This window comes from Anolis sagrei, chromosome 3, assembly GCF_037176765.1.
Source record: "Anolis sagrei isolate rAnoSag1 chromosome 3, rAnoSag1.mat, whole genome shotgun sequence".
In the NCBI taxonomy this organism is placed as follows: domain Eukaryota; kingdom Metazoa; phylum Chordata; class Lepidosauria; order Squamata; family Dactyloidae; genus Anolis; species Anolis sagrei.
This window is the reverse complement of record NC_090023.1, coordinates 147,248,640-147,266,050: the sequence shown is the minus strand read 5'-3', so window position 1 is coordinate 147,266,050 and position 17,411 is coordinate 147,248,640. Positions and strand designations below refer to the sequence as shown.

At 36.6% G+C, this 17,411-nt stretch overlaps 1 protein-coding gene across 5 annotated transcripts in view; it reads left to right on the top strand.

Moving 5' to 3' along the window:
• The window catches only part of GBF1 (golgi brefeldin A resistant guanine nucleotide exchange factor 1), a 90,665-nt gene that overhangs the window by 46,487 nt on the left and 26,767 nt on the right, over nt 1-17,411 (top strand). For 2 of the 5 annotated variants that reach the window (XM_060769213.2, XM_060769211.2), the window contains exons 9-20: nt 827-925; nt 5,033-5,159; nt 6,204-6,409; nt 7,246-7,414; nt 7,560-7,771; nt 8,317-8,415; nt 9,784-9,978; nt 11,300-11,486; nt 11,863-11,985; nt 12,565-12,650; nt 15,436-15,638; nt 17,287-17,410. In XM_060769213.2, coding sequence (XP_060625196.2) covers nt 827-925; nt 5,033-5,159; nt 6,204-6,409; nt 7,246-7,414; nt 7,560-7,771; nt 8,317-8,415; nt 9,784-9,978; nt 11,300-11,486; nt 11,863-11,985; nt 12,565-12,650; nt 15,436-15,638; nt 17,287-17,410 — 1,830 coding nt within the window. The remainder of the gene's footprint in view (nt 1-826; nt 926-5,032; nt 5,160-6,203; nt 6,410-7,245; nt 7,415-7,559; nt 7,772-8,316; nt 8,416-9,783; nt 9,979-11,299; nt 11,487-11,862; nt 11,986-12,564; nt 12,651-15,435; nt 15,639-17,286; nt 17,411) is intronic. The other 3 variants (XM_060769215.2, XM_060769214.2, XM_060769212.2) reach the window with 2 other exon arrangements.

Here is a 17,411-nt window from a genome sequence, read left to right as displayed (position 1 = left end):
AATTATAAGTGGTGCACCTGAAGCATAATACCACTAATGGTAGCTTCAGGGGTAGCTGTTTTCAAGAATAATGGGAGGTACCTTTGATAATAGGATAATGGTTCTTAACCCAGGCTTCCCAAGTTCCATAAAGTGGATAAAAAAAGTTTTTTTCTTTGATTTCCTCCCGTTACTTTTAATTTTCCCATTAAATGTTAAGGTTAAAAACATTTTTCATGTGTTTAGTATAAAAATGTTCCAGACTACATTTCATGCGATTTCCAATGCAATAAAATGAACATTATATAAAATTGTGTATGTATTTATGGAGAGGGATTTTTCTTGAGATGGAATTCATACTTTTTTAGGTTTTCAATGTCTGCGTTCCTTACCCCTCCCTCCCAATTTAAAAATCACTGATCTAGAAGGGGAAAGTTTGAAATGTTCACCCTATCCATGATGATATTGTGGATTCAGGTTTCCTACTCAGCAAGTTCAGGATTTGGGATTTGGGATTTAGAACACGAGGAAGAATATTGCAGTAGTTTTCAATTGCAAAAAGCGATTCTTGCACATATGTGTTGTGTTTAAGAAATAGGTGTATCACAAAACCCATAGACACACAAGGCTGAATCATTTTCTGTATGAGAAGAAATATATGAAAGCCTCTCAAAGATCAAGTGATGGCAGCTTTCATCTGATAAAGCTTCTAGTTCTTCTCTCCCTGCTTGCCTTTGCATTCTATGCTTTCACTTCATTCTGTGCATTGTTACATTGATTCTCTGTTGGACTTAGTTTTCTTTTTCTTTTTCTTTTTTCAAACCATACATGTGACTGTCTTTCACAGATGTCTCCATATCTCCTCAGCAGCCTGGATCTGTGTAATGGGGAACAGTCCAAAGCCCTGAACCAGTTAGAGAGAGTACTGCTCTTTAAGAAATTGAAGGTCTCTCTTTTCCTCCTTCCCTTCTGCAAGCGTGTGGGGATGCTAGCGATGTCTTGTGCAACAAAAGCTTTGTTCATCTTTCTTGTGCAGCATGGCTTTGGGAAGAATGCATGTAGTAGAGTGGGCATCCATTTGGAATACTGTTAGAGAGAAGGCTTTACTAGATGAGGAAGTAAATGGCATAAATAAATGTAGAGTTTCACTTGTAGGCTGGAATTTCAGGTATCCATATACAGCATGGTTGACATCTACTATATATACACAAATGTATAAGGTGACATCATGTCATCAGGTTTTGGGGCCAACATGATGGATTTGGATATGACTCCACACAGAGGGGAAAACAGCATTGCTTTTTCAGAGGAGGAAGGGGCAACTGCCATTGTCTACTGCTACCATTCTTTGCCTAGGAATTCAAAAAGGCCAGAAGAAGCACATGGTGGAGGGAGGAGAGGATGGGTGTTTCTTTTAGGTTTCCAAGGGAAGGCTAAATTTCTTGTCTTTTGCCACTTTACTTAAAGAAGAGGATGGTTCCGTTTTAAGATATGAGGACAGTACTAACATTGACTTGTGGATATGTTAAGCGGATTCTTTGCGTAAAATTTCTCGACTTATACTTGAGTATAAAGGGAAGTTTGACACTGGTAAATGCAAATACAAATACAAAGAATAGAGCTTTTGATCAGGATGAACATAAGTCAGCAGTGTAGTGTAACACAAACATTGTATAGTTCTAGGATGCATCAATAAATGTGTTCAAATCCCAAAAAGTAATAGCGCCACTTTATTTTGCATTGTTTGGATCTCTCCTGGGGTACTATGAATGTATATGTTTTTATGGCTGTAAACCGGGCTGAGTCCCTCAACGAGGTTGAGAAGCTCGGTATACAAAACGGTGAAATAAATAAATAAATAAATACTACCGTCTAGTTTTGGGTCCCATAGCATAAGAAAGATGCCAGAATAATGGAAAGTGTCCAGAAAACTGTAAGGTGCTTGGAGACCTAAGTCCTATCATTTGTTAGAAGCTCAGACACCCATATCATATGATGAAAGATTAGAGAAATTGGTTATGTTTGGCTTGGAGAAGACAGAGACACAGTATGATTTTTTATTTGGAGTGCTTCTACCCTGCCCTTCTCAACCCCCTAGGGGGGGACTCAGGGCGGCTTACAAAAGGCACAATTCGATGCCCAACAATTCACAAAATACAATATAAAAATTACAATATAACATCAATAGTTATAACTAGTTAAAACAATCAAATCAATACATAGCAGCAATAAAATCATCATGATACACAATGTTTGAAGATTGTCATGTAAATAATGAAACAAATTTAGATTGGGGATTGGCAAATGTGGAATAGTAAGGGTGGCGCATAAACTCCTTCAGAAAAGTTATGAGGGCTCTACCCATTCCTGAACCCCCCCCCCCCCCCATCAAATAAATCAATAAAAATGCCACTAAATGCCTGCTCAGGGACATAGAGGTATTTTCACCATTGGAGACCTAGGATAGACTTTTTAACAACAAGCAGTGAGTGAAAGTACTTCTTGTTTTAGAAAAGACCTCTCCAGGCCTAAAATGGACCCCCACTCACCCAAAAAAATCTGGTGGAATCTCCTTTAGGGAATTTGCAGACAAAAACAATTTGGAAAAAAAGGCTGTTTGACAGTGAGGCAAAATCCCATGGAATTGACAAATGAGGATTTAAGCAAATGGCAAATGTCTGCCTGATCATAGTGCTGTACTATTGGATTTCTTGCATCGAAGGGGGGTAGACAAGAGCATTCTGTGGCTTTCAAAATCTGATTCTGTGATAAGGAAAAATGCCAGTTGGGCTAAAACACAGTTGGTACTCTTAACTGAGAGCAGGCAATATTTCATGAGTTCTAAAAACACTATATTACCTTTTAGTCATTTCCCTTGTATGTTTCAAATTGTTTATTTTAGCTTTTGAGATCCAATATGTCTTGAGTCTGGAGTAGCTAAACAGTTGCCTTTTTATATTAAACTGACTGATAGGATCACCAGTTGGGGCTCCTCCTCTGTTTGTCCCTGCTGATGATGGTGATCAAGGAAAAGGTCTATTCACTTGAGGAGTCCTAGAGAAAGTTATCTGTTGCTAAAATAATGCATTTCAGAAAGCCAATAACTTCTGATTTTTAAATACTGGTCATGTTAGTACTTACTAAATGTATTGTTGTTGGCTGCTATTTTTGTCAAATGTGACATTTTATGTTTATTATTACTTATTGTTAATTGTTTTAAACTGTTTAATTTTTATTGTTAGTACTAGCTTTTACTAGCATTTAATTTTGCTAGAATTGTAAACTGCCTTAAGTCCCTTCAGGTGAGAAAGACGGGGTAGAAGTGAAATAAATAAATATTTTAAATTTACATTGTTTTTACTGTACACTACCTTGAAGGTTCGCACAAAAGAAGTAAACCATTTTAAAACAATCACTATATTTTCCCTTGAAATAAATAGTTCTGATATACGGATTTCATTATCTGAGATGTAGGAATTAGATAAGGCAATTGTGGGAATAGTTTGCATGTTTCGATACTTTTTAGGTACCATACTAATCTCTCAAACAGTTTAACATAGAATGATAGTCCTTACTTTCCCCCAACTTCACAGGCTGTGGCAGTTTTTATATCTGTGGATAATAAAGCCCTTAAAGGTAGAGCAAAACTTATACTTGAGTATAAAGAGAAGTTTGACACTGGTACTTATTTAAGTAATGGTGCACCTTAGTTTATTATAAAAGCAATGAATGACATTTCTTTCTGATGAATTACACAGGTGTTTCATTATTTTATTAGGTGAAAGAAAGCGACTTGTGGCTAGATAGAACTACTAGATTTAAAAGCAACACATTAGTTTAATGACTTATTTTGCAAAAATGTCTACATGTCCTAGTAAGGTATATAGTATATACATATTTGGAAAAATACCTTTCATTTTTCATAATAATATATGGATGTTAGTAAAATAATTATACGAGATTCAGTAACTCATGCAGACAAAACGCGTAAATGTTTTGAAGATATAGACATCAGCAAGTTTCTCTCTCCTTGACCACTAATGTATTGTAAAGAGAAGCTGGATGGTTGGGTGGCTGGATAATACTCAATCCAGTTTGTGCTGGCGACAGACATAAGATTGAGGAGGGCAGAGAAAAATAGCTTTCTTTCATGTGTTTTTTAAGCTGTGTAACTCAATGGAACTATACCCATTTCAACTGTGTCCTGGCTTACAGTCCATTTGCTTTGTCCCACGGACTTTGGTATGAGTAATTGAAAACAAATTGAGCCATCATAACTTTTTATTCTGTTTCTTCATTATACTAGATATGGCAGAATATTGGGAGGCTGTGATCATTTGAGAACTGATTTATGTGCACACACAACTGGGGATTTTTGTGTCAGTGCAGGTGGAGGTCGAATCCCAATTTTAATTAAATTATCCAGGATACTGGATGCTTTCCTCAAAATGTGGAGCCACTGGGCCACTGCCATATACAGAGAAGCCAGGGACATGTAGCATGTGTTCTAAGTCATTGTTTCTTAAATGGTTGGTCCTGACCCAAGTGGGTCAGTGTTGGGGCCATGACAAATTTGGCAACAGTAAAAGGTTTCTGAACTCGTCTCCTTTTACATAAATCTGTTAGTTATAGCATTCAGTCCTTACAGTGGACTCTGAAGGAAATGCTTCAGCTGTGCTTCATAAAACGGAAATAATCTTGTTTATCAAGCCTTGCAAATGCTGATTTGTTATAAGTAAATGAGTTTTATACCTATTTCATTTTTCTATATACCTGGGGTCACATTAAAAATGCCCAATCAGAGAAGGGGTTGTGAGTGGAAAAAGAGGCCCTGCTGTAAGATATGTATAACAAGCTGTATAACATACCATTTATACATTGAAGCTAAAAGATAAGGTAACTGATTTCCAGCTGAGATTGTGCTGGATCCTGAGCTCGTGAGATAGAATGCTTCTATAAATTGGCAAGTTATAGGGTTCTAGGATTGATTGTATGGAATGCGGGTCCCATTATCCAGGCCATATGAGACATTCTCTGTGTTTGCTATTCACAGCTAAAAATGAGAGCAGGGGGGATGAGTGACTCATCAAAATGGAAAAAACAGAAGAGATCACCAAGGAATTCTTACCATGCAACCAAAACATCCCCAGGAACAGAGCCATCTTCTGCCAATGGTACAGGTATGACAAGTAGCTCATCAGTCCAACACCCCGCCATGTGGGAACACACAATAAAACACTCCCAAGAGATGGCCATCCATCCTCTCCTTAAAACCTCCAGAGAAGGGGACTCCATCACTCTTCAAGGCAGCATATTCCAATGCTGAACACCTTTTACCGTGAGGAAGTTCTTCCTAATGTTTAGGTGGAATCTCTTTTCCTGTAATTTGAACCCATTGGTCTGTGTCCTAGACTCTAGAGCAGCAGAAAACAAGCTTTTCCCGTTGACAATACAAGCTTGCCTCCTCCTCAGTTGCTTGTTTTCTTATTTATTAGCGTCTGTTTATAAACATGTGTCCTACTCTTCAGCAGTACTGTTGGTTTACACAAGTAAAACTGATCATACAAACAAACCATGTTAAATAAATATGCCGATGAAATGCATACTTATGCTTAGGGAATTAAACATGTTCTCTGCTTAAGCTGAGAAGATAATTGTTGGTTCCAGGCAGGCTTCTTTGGGGCAAACATTCTGTAAATGGAGTGCCTTCATTGAGAAGACTATTTGGGATGGGATGGGCAATTTTGAGACTGATAAAAACAAGGACAAATAGGCTGAGAGAGAGCCTTTATTTTAAAGCTGTGACTATATTGAACTCTGTGGTTTCACACTAATGTGGCAGTAGGTGTTGTTCAATAGCAATTACAGTGTGGAAGGATGGGTGCTTTGTTTTGTGATTTGTACACATATAATATGATTGGAGATGGCATTTAATTGTGGTGTATGATGTACAATGACAATAAAGTGATTCTAAGAGAGGGAACTCTGGTCAAAGGGACATTGAGGTGAATCATTGAAGATGGACATAATGAATTTTCAACCTTGCATTCACTTATTATCCTCTTCTAAGGATGCACAGCAGGAATCTAAGGTCTGCATCCTCAGGTGAGGATAAGAAGTGAATGGAAGGTTGATCTCAGTGACAAACACAGTGTACACATAGAACTGTGACTCTGAGCTGCTAATGGGTATTTGGCTAACATTGCTACTACTCTTATCAACAGGTGGAGTAAATTTTATTGATGCACCTTCTTCCAGTTCAGAAAACACATCTTCTACAGTCAGTCCATCTACTGACAGTGGTGTAGATATTGCTTCCCATGTCGGCTCAAAGGAAGATCTTACTGACTTGCAAGTGGTTAGTTCTCTGGAAATCAATACAGCAGTGCCTTTAACAGAACATGGAGCCAGAGAGCTACTCGAATCCCAGGTACAAATATACTTATTGGAGTGGCCCAGAAATTAATATATCATTGCAAATGCAACCTAGAACAAACATTTACCATGTGAACAAAATGTACCTCTAACTGTAATCTCTGAATGGTGAACTTGCACAACCTTGCCCATCCTCCTGTTGCCATGCCTTGCTCTCTGGATAGTGCTGTTGCAGCATCTATGGGACTGAGAATTTAGGCAGGTATCAGAAGTATGTGAAGCTCACAAGATGGGTGGTGTTACTGATAAAAAACTTATGAAACAGCTCTAGAAGATGCCAAACAGTGCTGTGTGCAGGTGCACATAACCCATTTATGTGAGTTCACAGGGGACCACTTAAAGAACCGTTAATTCACTCTGCTTGATAAAAGATTATGGATTCAATTGTAGGTTTAAATTCAAGATTTTCATTTATTTTAAAAAGATGGTTTTTAAAATTAGAGAAATATAGGCTAAGGTATTACTGACATTTTAAAAACTACCAGCATTTGAACATAGAAATATTTCATCTGTCCCATATCAATCTTAGTTCACATTTTACACAGTTCTACTCTTGCAATCCTTCTCAGTAACAGGAACTAAACCCTTTCCCCCCACAAAGACAACTAGGGATATAAACCACAATGAAATTTCAAAGTATCAAAATTAACATAGCCAAAGATACCATGTACCAGCACCCTCAAGGGATTCGAAAATTTGAAGAACTATAGATTCATGGGGAAAAGAAGCCTAAGAGGAGAACAGGTTGCATATAACTGTAGTTATTCTATATCTAAAGCTGCAAGGTCTTTACTAATTTCATAATCATAATTATTATCTTTATTGCTCAAGAGTGAATGCCCTCGAGAGGAAAAGACTCCGTCTGCCTCAGTGGAGTCAATTCCAGAGGTTCTTGAGGAGTGCACATCTGTGACTGAACATTCAGATTCTGCTTCAGTTCATGACATGGACTATGTCAATCCTCGGGGAGTGCGGTTTACTCAGTGTTCTCAGAAGGAAGGTGAGTGTAGAGTCTTCTGCTTTTATGCACCCTCTTCTCTACCAAGTAAGGAATTGATCTTTGCCACAATAATTTTGTATCCCTAGACCAAATTGGAAAGTCGTGTTTGTAACAACTTTCTGCTCACTTTCCTCTCCCCAACCAGGAACAGCATTAGTTCCGTATGGGTTGCCCTGTATCCGAGAATTACTCCGCTTCCTCATTTCCCTCACTAACCCACATGACCGACACAACTCTGAGGTGATGATCCACATGGGACTACAGTTGCTCACTGTTGCACTAGAGTTGGCTTCTGTTGCAAACTTCCCATCCCTCCTAGGACTTGTTAAGGAAGAATTATGTCGGTATCTTTTTCAAGTAAGTTTAAACAACAAATTCTTGCAAAATATTAAATGCTAAGCATCTCTTATCCAGAATCCCAAAATATGCCCAAATTCAAAATTGTCCATATTAGTGGCTGAGAAAGTGTCACCTTTGCTTTCTGATGATACAGTTTCTACAAAATTTGTTTCATGCACAAATTTATTTATATGTGTAGAAAATTACCTTCAGCCTATCTCTATAAGGTATATGTGAAACAGATTTAATTTCATATTTAGACTTGGATCCCACCTTTGAGATATCTCAACATGTGCATATATCCAAATGCTAGTATTCTAAAATTCCCCAGTATCTGAAATCCAAAACAATTATAGTACCGAGTATTTTGGATAAGGGAGTCTCAACTTGTATTATGTGTTAGGCAGTATCTTCGTATTTTAGCAACTTTGTATTACAGAACAAATATTTTCTGTTGTGATTTTGGTTTGCTTTCCAGATTGGAGGAAAAGTAATATATTTATGTTATTGATCTTAAATATTTTTATAGTAACTAACTTTCCATTTTAAAAATTCCTCCTCAGCTACTGAGTGTGGAGCGGCTGAATTTGTATTCAGCCTCCCTTAGGGTGTGCTTCCTCCTTTTTGAGAATATGAGAGAGCACCTGAAATTTCAACTGGAGGTGAGTCTTTTGAAGTATAACAATTTATTCTTTGAAACAGATAATTTAAAATTCTTTTCTAAGTTGTAAATAATATGCTAAGGACTTTAAATGATTTTTTTATATTCTCAAGCTCCTTTCTGTGTTATCCTAAAATATAAGTATTAGAGATATAGTGGACAATTGATTTGCCAATTTGATGCCAATCATATGCCATAGATAAACATGGCATGCAATGGCATAAACAGCAATGGCAGTGGTCTAGTTACAAGAAAGCTATGGCATTTTGTTCATAAAATAACTGTCTTAAGTGGTAGTTGGCTTTACCTGTGTGCCAGTATAAGTTAAAAATATAATCCTGAATCTGAGTTGTATGAGCTAAACCCATCTGACATTGCCTTCAGGCAGGCTTGCATAATATGCGGCCCTCCAGAGATTTTGAATTTCATCTCCCAGAATTTCAAACCATTGAACAAGCTGGTTCGGGCTTCTGGGAGTTGGAGGTCAAAGCTGCTGGTTGTGTAGGCTTCATTAAGGGGTGCTACTTTGGTTTCCTCCTTGAGTTTCTCCTCACTGGAGCAATGTATGATTGATTCAATTTGTGGATACTTGGGAATATATTAAATGGTACAAAGTTGCAGAATTTATTCTGAGGATAGGGCCAGAAAATACTATGCCTGAATATAAGCTAGGCAACACTTCCACTGATAAAACCTGCAAAAGTGAAGTGTCGTATGGAATGAGTATGAGTAAACACTTTGGCTGATAAGACGGGTGGGTGTTTGGTTTGTCTGTTGTCTCCATGGAGGAAATGCACAGATGTATAACTGTCTTGATTATTTTTATTTTTATCTTGTCTCACTTCCAACATGTAAGTCAAGCCTTTATTGGGATTTGTAGTATGAACAACAGTAGAAGTATAAGAAGTGAAGTGACAGGAAGATTCCCTGTCCCCTAATATCAATATATCTCTAATCTTTCATGTGTTCTGAGATAACAAAATATCTAATTCTGTAGGAAGATATATTTGATTAAAAACATTTTTCACTCTTCATACGCCTGGGCAATGATATCACAATAATATACAATTGCTATGAATACTAACATTTTTGTGTTGTTATTTGACTACCCATAGTAGTATTTTCATGTGCAAGTAGTTTGTGTCTGCATGGTAAAAGATGAATAAAGATAGCAACTGCTATTATAAACCTTTGAGACTCTTGTTTGCTCTTTTTGTTACATGGTTCCACTTGCAAAGCCATGTTTTGAGAGGGGCTTCATCTGTGTGTACCATCTTCATGTACAAAAAGTGGCAGAGAAACTAACATAAAGACTATCAAACATGAAATTAAGAACTCTTATTTTGCATTCCATCCCTTTTTCTGCTAGATGTACATTAAAAAGCTAATGGAGATCATCACTATAGAAAACCCTAAGATGCTGTATGAGATGAAAGAGATGGCACTGGAGGCCATAGTTCAACTCTGGAGGATACCCAGCTTTGTCACTGAGCTCTACATCAACTATGACTGTGACTATTACTGTGCTAACCTATTTGAAGATCTCACCAAGCTGCTATCCAAGGTCTTGGAAAATTATTTTGTTACTTTCTTTTCAGTAGTTTCATGCATTTCTATACAGTAGAAAAGCCATAGTTGGGTGTGGTGCTTCTTGAATGATAAAGTAAGAGCAATGTGTATGTCTTAAGAGGATGAGATTCATGTGAAGTGTGGCTCATGTGCAATTTCTTCTACAAGGTGCAAAATAGAATAGACGGCCAGGGAAAAAGTTGATATGCTATAATGCCAATTCAATTAACTTGTCCTTCTGCTGTTAACTATTAATAACAATAACAATCCAATCATGGGTCTTCTACTGTCATATATATTTTAGTAGTTTTTGTCAGTGATGTTTATGTTCAAAGCATATAAGAAGAATTTACTTGTTCAAAGATCTGGAAATCTACAACTGACATATTCCAGGGAGCTTCAACTAAATATGGATCTCTGGTATATGTCAACACGCTAGATATCAGAGAACACCTACAAAGTGTTTCGGGGTGAGCATCTTTGATACCATATTTCACCGCAAAATAGTCACACTTTTTATCTCTTTTTTGGACCAGACTATTACACAAGGGGAAAAAAAAATCTGCCTTAGATTCTCTGGTTTTTGTGAGTATGTGTGTGGTGGTGATGGTGGGGTTATTGCCTTATCTCAGAGAAAGGGGAGGAGGGATGATCCAGCCTGAAATAATAGCTCTGTTTCTGTTTGTTTTTTTAAAACTGCTTTGGCTTGAAGGAAGGAGGAGGGAATATTCTCAATTCCCTCCATCTTTCTCCAAAGGCAAAGCAGTTTACAAAATCTGAAATGGAGCTCTCAGGAGGAAGGAGGGAAAATCCAGGGCCCGGAGACCTCCATTTCAGGTTTTTAAAACTATCTTTGCCTCAGAGAAAGGAGGAAAGAAAGAAGAGCTCCAGAGACTTCAGTTTCATAGATTTTTGCTGCCTTGCTTTCTGAGGAAGAAGGAAGGAATGAAGGAGGAATCAGCCCCAAATGGCTCTGTGACTATTGTGTGAGGAACACAAAAATACCAATTTTGACAACCCAAAATGGAAATATGACTTATTCAGTGGCGACTATTATGCGATGCAATATATTATTTATTTTCTGCTGCATACATTGGTATACATGAAGCACCACAAAATGTAAATCAATATGAGGGTTTGAGTGAACATTTACAGACTTGAGTCAGCAAGGTATCATGTAGAAAACAAATTTACATTATTTGCAGGAGGAGGATTTTTTTACAACTACGATATATGGAGGTTTGATTGCTTTTGTGAAACTTTGAGCAGAAGCCATCTAGTCTAGTTTAACAATTGCCGATTCTTGATTTTTCCAGAATGCTTTTCCTGTTTCTGGACAATTGTACACCACTCACCTACTATCCCTTGAAGCATTGCTGACAGTGATAGACAGAACTGAAGCACAATGCCAAGCCAAAGTACTTAGCAATATATACCAGCAGGAAAAAGCAGCACTAAAACCAAGCACGGAAACTGCTGGCAGTGTCAGAGAAGCAAGCTCTAGTAAGAATTTTTTAAAATCTTTTTTTTTTGCCTTGAAGTCTTATCTGGTTTTTTTTTTTGTCTTGAAGTGTTGCGTATTTCCTCATTTCATTCTAGATAAGGCAGCTATACTGTTCTATAAATGTGTAGCTTCATTGTTGTGGTTATTGTGTCCAAAATCTCTTAAGTGTGGCGCAGTTTTTGTAAGATTCCCCCCCCCCCAAAAGTCTTAATCTATGAATTTCATTTTTAATTTTACAGATGAATTTGATATAGGCTACACCTATTTTTCTCCAAAATGTTATCTCAGAAGAGTTATTGATTATCTGTACTGTACAGAATCATAACATTACCTCAACATTGTCCTTGATAACTGTAGTTATTGTCTGTCCTCTAGTTGCTGAGCGAACAGTTATAGTAGAAGGCAAATCAGCCACTGAAGAATTAGCAGAGACGTCTCCACCCGCGAATGGTAGCTTGGTGACAAACCATATGAATTTGGAAGTGGGAAGTGATGCAGGTACATTTGATTTTTAATTACCGTTTAGGTACCGTGGATGCCAGTTGTGTTTTTGTTCTTTTTCTAATTCTCTGCAGCTATTAAACCATCATGTCAATCAGAATAGTGAGAAATATAAATAATGCACATATATTTGAAGATGTAGCTACATCATAAAGTGTAGTCATCTATAATTTTTGAAACAACTGTGTGAATTCTCGGGATCACTTTATAAATTACAAGACTGCATGTTAATATATACTGAGAGCTGCTTGTTTGTATTGTGCACTTTATATGTTGTAACATTGCTTTCTAAAATGTTCTTTAGCAGAAGCTGGATGACAGTTAGAAGTGCTTTTATTGCATGACGGGATTGGCATGGATGGCCTTTGTGGTAGTTTACACTTATGCTTCTATGCATAAAGCATGCCTTTGAATGTTTGCAGCTAGATTGCAAAGTTTTGTTCCTTATTAAGAAATACTCATAATACTGCTGCTAGTTTGACATGGGAGGAAGAGCAGATTGTTTAATTGCATGTAATTAGCAGTTCTGTTTTGAAAGGATCTACGGTGAAATCACTCTACTTTTATTTTGAGCAGAAAAAAACACTCCAAAGAAGCCTACTCGCTTTTCCTGCCTCTTACCTCAAGTTCAAGAATTGATAATGATCAAGAGTAAAAAAAAGGTATGATTTGTTGTTAATGAAGCAACTGTATAGTAAATAAATGCTGTTTAAAGGCACAGGATGAAGGCTCATTTGGTCCCTGAAGCTTCTCAGTCTCTCTGTGGCCTACACAATTATTCCTTGCATAATAATAATAATAATAATAATAATAATAATAATAATAATAATAATTTATTTCTTACCCGCCTCTCCCTGCTGCTTGAGGCATGTTACAACACAAGTAAAAAAACATGAACATTGCAAAAATGCAACAATTTTTTATGGCAGGTTGGGTTTTTTTTTTTTTTGTTGAAAAATATATTTTTTTAAAAAAATGGGTTGGGGGGAATCAATTGGATTCCACGGTCTTTTCACTGCACTTTCTTTACCCCAAATGTAAGTTGGAAAATATTTTTCGTGTCTTATAACAGGTATGTAAAAGAGAATGCCCATTTGGTTCAATGCCCAAAGCATTTGAGATCCTATATTTTACAATAGTATAGGCTCTACTTATTTTATTATGCATATTACACACTAACCATAGATATGCAGATGTAATAACACCCTCGGCACATCTAAAGGAGTGAATTTTTCTATTCTGGCAAGCATTTGATGTATATAAGGCCTGATGTATGGGGCCATGAGGGCGCAGCAGGTTAAACCGCTAAGCTGCAGAACTTGCTGATCAGAAGGTTGGCAGTTCATATCCACAGACGGGGTGAGCTCCCATTGTTAGCCCCAGTTTCCACCAACCTAGTAGTTCAAAAACATGCAAATGTGAGTAGATCGATGGGTATCACTCAGGTGAGAAGGTAATGGTACTCCATGCAGTCATGCTGGTCACATGACCTTGGAGGTGTGTATGGAAAACACAGGCTCTTTGGCTTCGAAATGGAGATGAGCACCACCCCCCAGAGGTGGATACAAGTAGACTTAGTGTCAAGGTGAAACCTTTACTGAAGGCCTGCTTACACAATCTACTGGATATTGCCAATTGTTATGCTTCTGTGTTTGTAATGCTATATGTTTTAACATAGTTTACTTTTTTTGATTATTTGATTGTGTTTTAACTTTTGTGTCTTGTTGATTTTCAACGATACTTACAATTATTGTAAGTATCTTTGAGTCTTGCATCTGGGGAATGGGCAGAATACAAATAACAATAAGGTTGTTATAAGGCATTGAATTTTGCCGTGAATATGCTGGAAACCGCTTTGAACCCCCTCAGGGATGAGACAAGTGCTATATAAATGAAGGAAATAATAAATAAATAAACACATAAACAAGCAAATAATAGTATAGGTTTTCATTCATATGGCATAGATGAGAAAACTAAGCACATTCTACCTTTTCTGGAGGTCTCAGTTATGTGATAGGCTCTTAGTGATGTCATGAATAATGTGTGAGCTGCACTTTGGAAAATTGCCATCTGTGCAAGTTTTTTTCCTGAAGTGACTTGAAATGATATATCCATGTATGATGTCGCTTGAGATCTTGAATGCTTATGTCCATTAATTGCACATTCATGTTGCAGTGACTAAAGTGTAAGCTTTTTCTGAAGGAACAAAGGAGGATGCTGTACTGTACATATCCATATTTTCTTAGTGTCACAGTCATTGAAGTGTTGCTTCCTGTTAGTGATGGGCAGCAACCGAAAACTGACATTTATTCTGGTGCTTTGGTAAAGTTCACATAAGTGTTTGTACTGGATCTCTAGTCACACACAACCTTTTAGTTAACCCTCTCTTGGGTAACTGCTTATGACATTATCCACTTATATTATGTATCCCTGAGCTTTAGATGCTCTGTTCTGACAAGTGTGGAAAATGGTTAAAATACAAACCCTGTTCTTACTCAATAATTGACTACATCCCTCTTGAAGAACATAAAGATGAATGTGTCATGTTTCTGCTATACTTTTAGGCCTCATTGTTATCTACAATTTTTTCAAGAAAAAGTCCAGATTATGCATTTACAAAAATTGTTTTGCTGCTAAGAAAACCAGTTATTTACAGTTCTACTAAGTTTACTAAATAACCAAACATTTCATTCTCAAAACCAACCCAGCGTCCAAATGCTTACTCAATTTTTAATTCTATTGACTTTGTTAGATGTTTTATTGTTGACTATGCTTTTAAATATACTTGTTTAGTAATTAGTTGTTCTATTTTTTATATATATATATATATATATATATATATATATATATACAATTTCATTTGATTAGTGGAATTCTGTTATTATTCCATATTATGTTTATTGTTGTAATATTTTGGTAAATGCCGGCCATTGAATATTTGCCTTTGTATGTGTAAACCTCTCTGAATCCCACGGTGAAGATAGGGCGGTCTAAAAATAAAGATTAGTTTCTCAAGTTGCTCCTGACACGACAAAAATATTATTATTATTATTATTATTATTATTATTATTATTATTAGGAATATCTGTTTTCTCTTCAGTTTTGAGGGCCCAGGGCAAAGATTGTGCTTACTTATTCCAATAAGCAAGACCTGGAACATTTTCTTATTGATTACAACAATATATGTAAAGCTGTGAGAGATGAAAGCCATTAGGTTTTGGTTTTTAGTCCTTGAAATTGTAAGTGACTGTTAAGATAGTCAATAATAATAATAATAATAATAATAATAATTTATTTTATACCTCACTTTTATCTCAGGAACCGAGACCCAAAGTGTCTCACGACCTTTAAAACCTACAATTTAAAAACCTACCAAACACAAAGTTATTAGAGTAATTTAATCTGTGTAGAATGTTTTGTTTAATAGAATTTATTTGTCTTTTTAAGCTCTTGATAAATGGTTCAGAACAATTCAATCAAAAGCCAAAGAAAGGAATACAGTTTCTTCAGGAGAAAAAACTCTTGAGTACTCCCATGGATAATAATGAAGTGGCAAAGTGGCTGCGGGAAAATCCTAGACTTGACAAGAAAATGATTGGAGAATTCATAAGTGACCGGAAGAATGTAGATTTACTGGACAGCTTTGTCACGTGAGTAGAAAACCTGAAGCTCCTATAATATTTGGTCACAAATGAGGAAGCGGTTTTAAGGGTTCTGGCGTGGGAAATTATGAATGGGCTGATGGTTTTTATAAAATCATAGCATTGAAAGGAACATGGAGAAAATATTTAAATAATTTCTGAAATATTTTTAGATAGCTTCTCCTTAGTTAGCTCTTCTAAAGTAGAGCCCATCTCTTCCTGAGATGCGTATCCTCTATCAAACATTTCTTACCTTTTGGATGTTCTCATGTTTTCCTGAATTCTCTCTTATTTCTGCCTAATAATATTAATTGTAATCTTGTAAGAGCTGGGAGGATGGGGACGGAACACTTTCCCCATCTTTTTCAGATATTTGAAGACAACTATCATATCTCTCCTGATAGGCTAAATATAATGAACCCTTTCAACTATTGCTTATAAAATTCAATATCCAGTCAATTCATCATCTTAATCATCCTGCTCTGATCAAAATACAGGTTGTCAATATACTGTGCTTAAAATTGCTACACTGATAATAGATTTCCAGATGTTTTGCCAGACCAATGAAGAACAAAGTGGAATATTAATTGAAGTATTGCTGTTCATGATCTAGATACTATATTTCTGTTAATATGATCTGAGGCTGCATGAGCATTTTAGTAGCTGCATTACTGTAGCTTTAAAAAAAGATATTTAGATTGTTTTCATTAGGTTCTTGTGGGTTTTTTCGGGCTATAGAGCCATGTTCTAGAGGCATTTCTCCTGACGTTTCGCCTGCATCTATGGCAAGCATCCTCAGAGGTTGTGAGGATGCTTGTTTTCATTGTTGCCAGACTAGGTCTTTTCTAGACAACCTGTTGTTCGATTTGGTCTCTGATTCATTTTACCTTATCAGTTTTGGCTCAGTGTCCCAATCTGCCATTATTGAATACTGATTGTGGCTTTTGTTAATGTTAATTTTCCCTTCAAATTTTGTGTGTGCAAATTTGGTAAGCATCCTTTCCGCACACCTATTCATGTTCTTATAAATTTTGAACAGTACAGGGTCTAGGACAGAGCCATCCACATTTGATAGTAAAAAAAAAAAGATGAGAAATGAGAGAAGGAGGAAATATTACATTTCTTTTACCAGTTTGGGCTGGAAAGGGGTATTGGGGCAGAAGCTTTTTGCCTCTTCTCTTTGATACCTACCTTCATGTTGAGGTCTCTGATAGAGGCAGGTTGCTTTATTTTATTTTCTCCTCCCTCCTCCCCCATTCCCTTTTTTTCCAGGCTGCATTCTCATTATTTATTCTCATTTATATCATTTATATTCCTTTCCCTACTTGTATAGATGAAGACATAGCCATCGCAGAGGCAGCCTGTTTATTCTGATTTTAATAAATTAAACTAGAAATTTCACTAACTTTTATATTAACGATGAGAGTGAATAGGTTTTGACAAGACCTGCACAAACTAGCTAACTCTATAGCATAGTTGAAGTACTCAGCAGTGCAAAGGACAGTGTCCTTAGCAATAATAATACTGTTAGAGCAGGAACCAAAGCTTGAACAAACCCATATATTTTTAACAAAGTCTCTTACCCCTCAGATATATATATACTGTATTGAGCCTACCTTCTAACTCTTTCTCTTGATTTTTTTTGTTTTCATTCTAGAACCTTTGGTTTCCAAGGCTTACGATTAGACGAAGCCCTGCGACTCTATCTAGAAGCCTTCCGGCTGCCGGGAGAAGCTCCTGTAATCCATAGGCTGTTAGAAGTTTTTACAGAACATTGGCGCG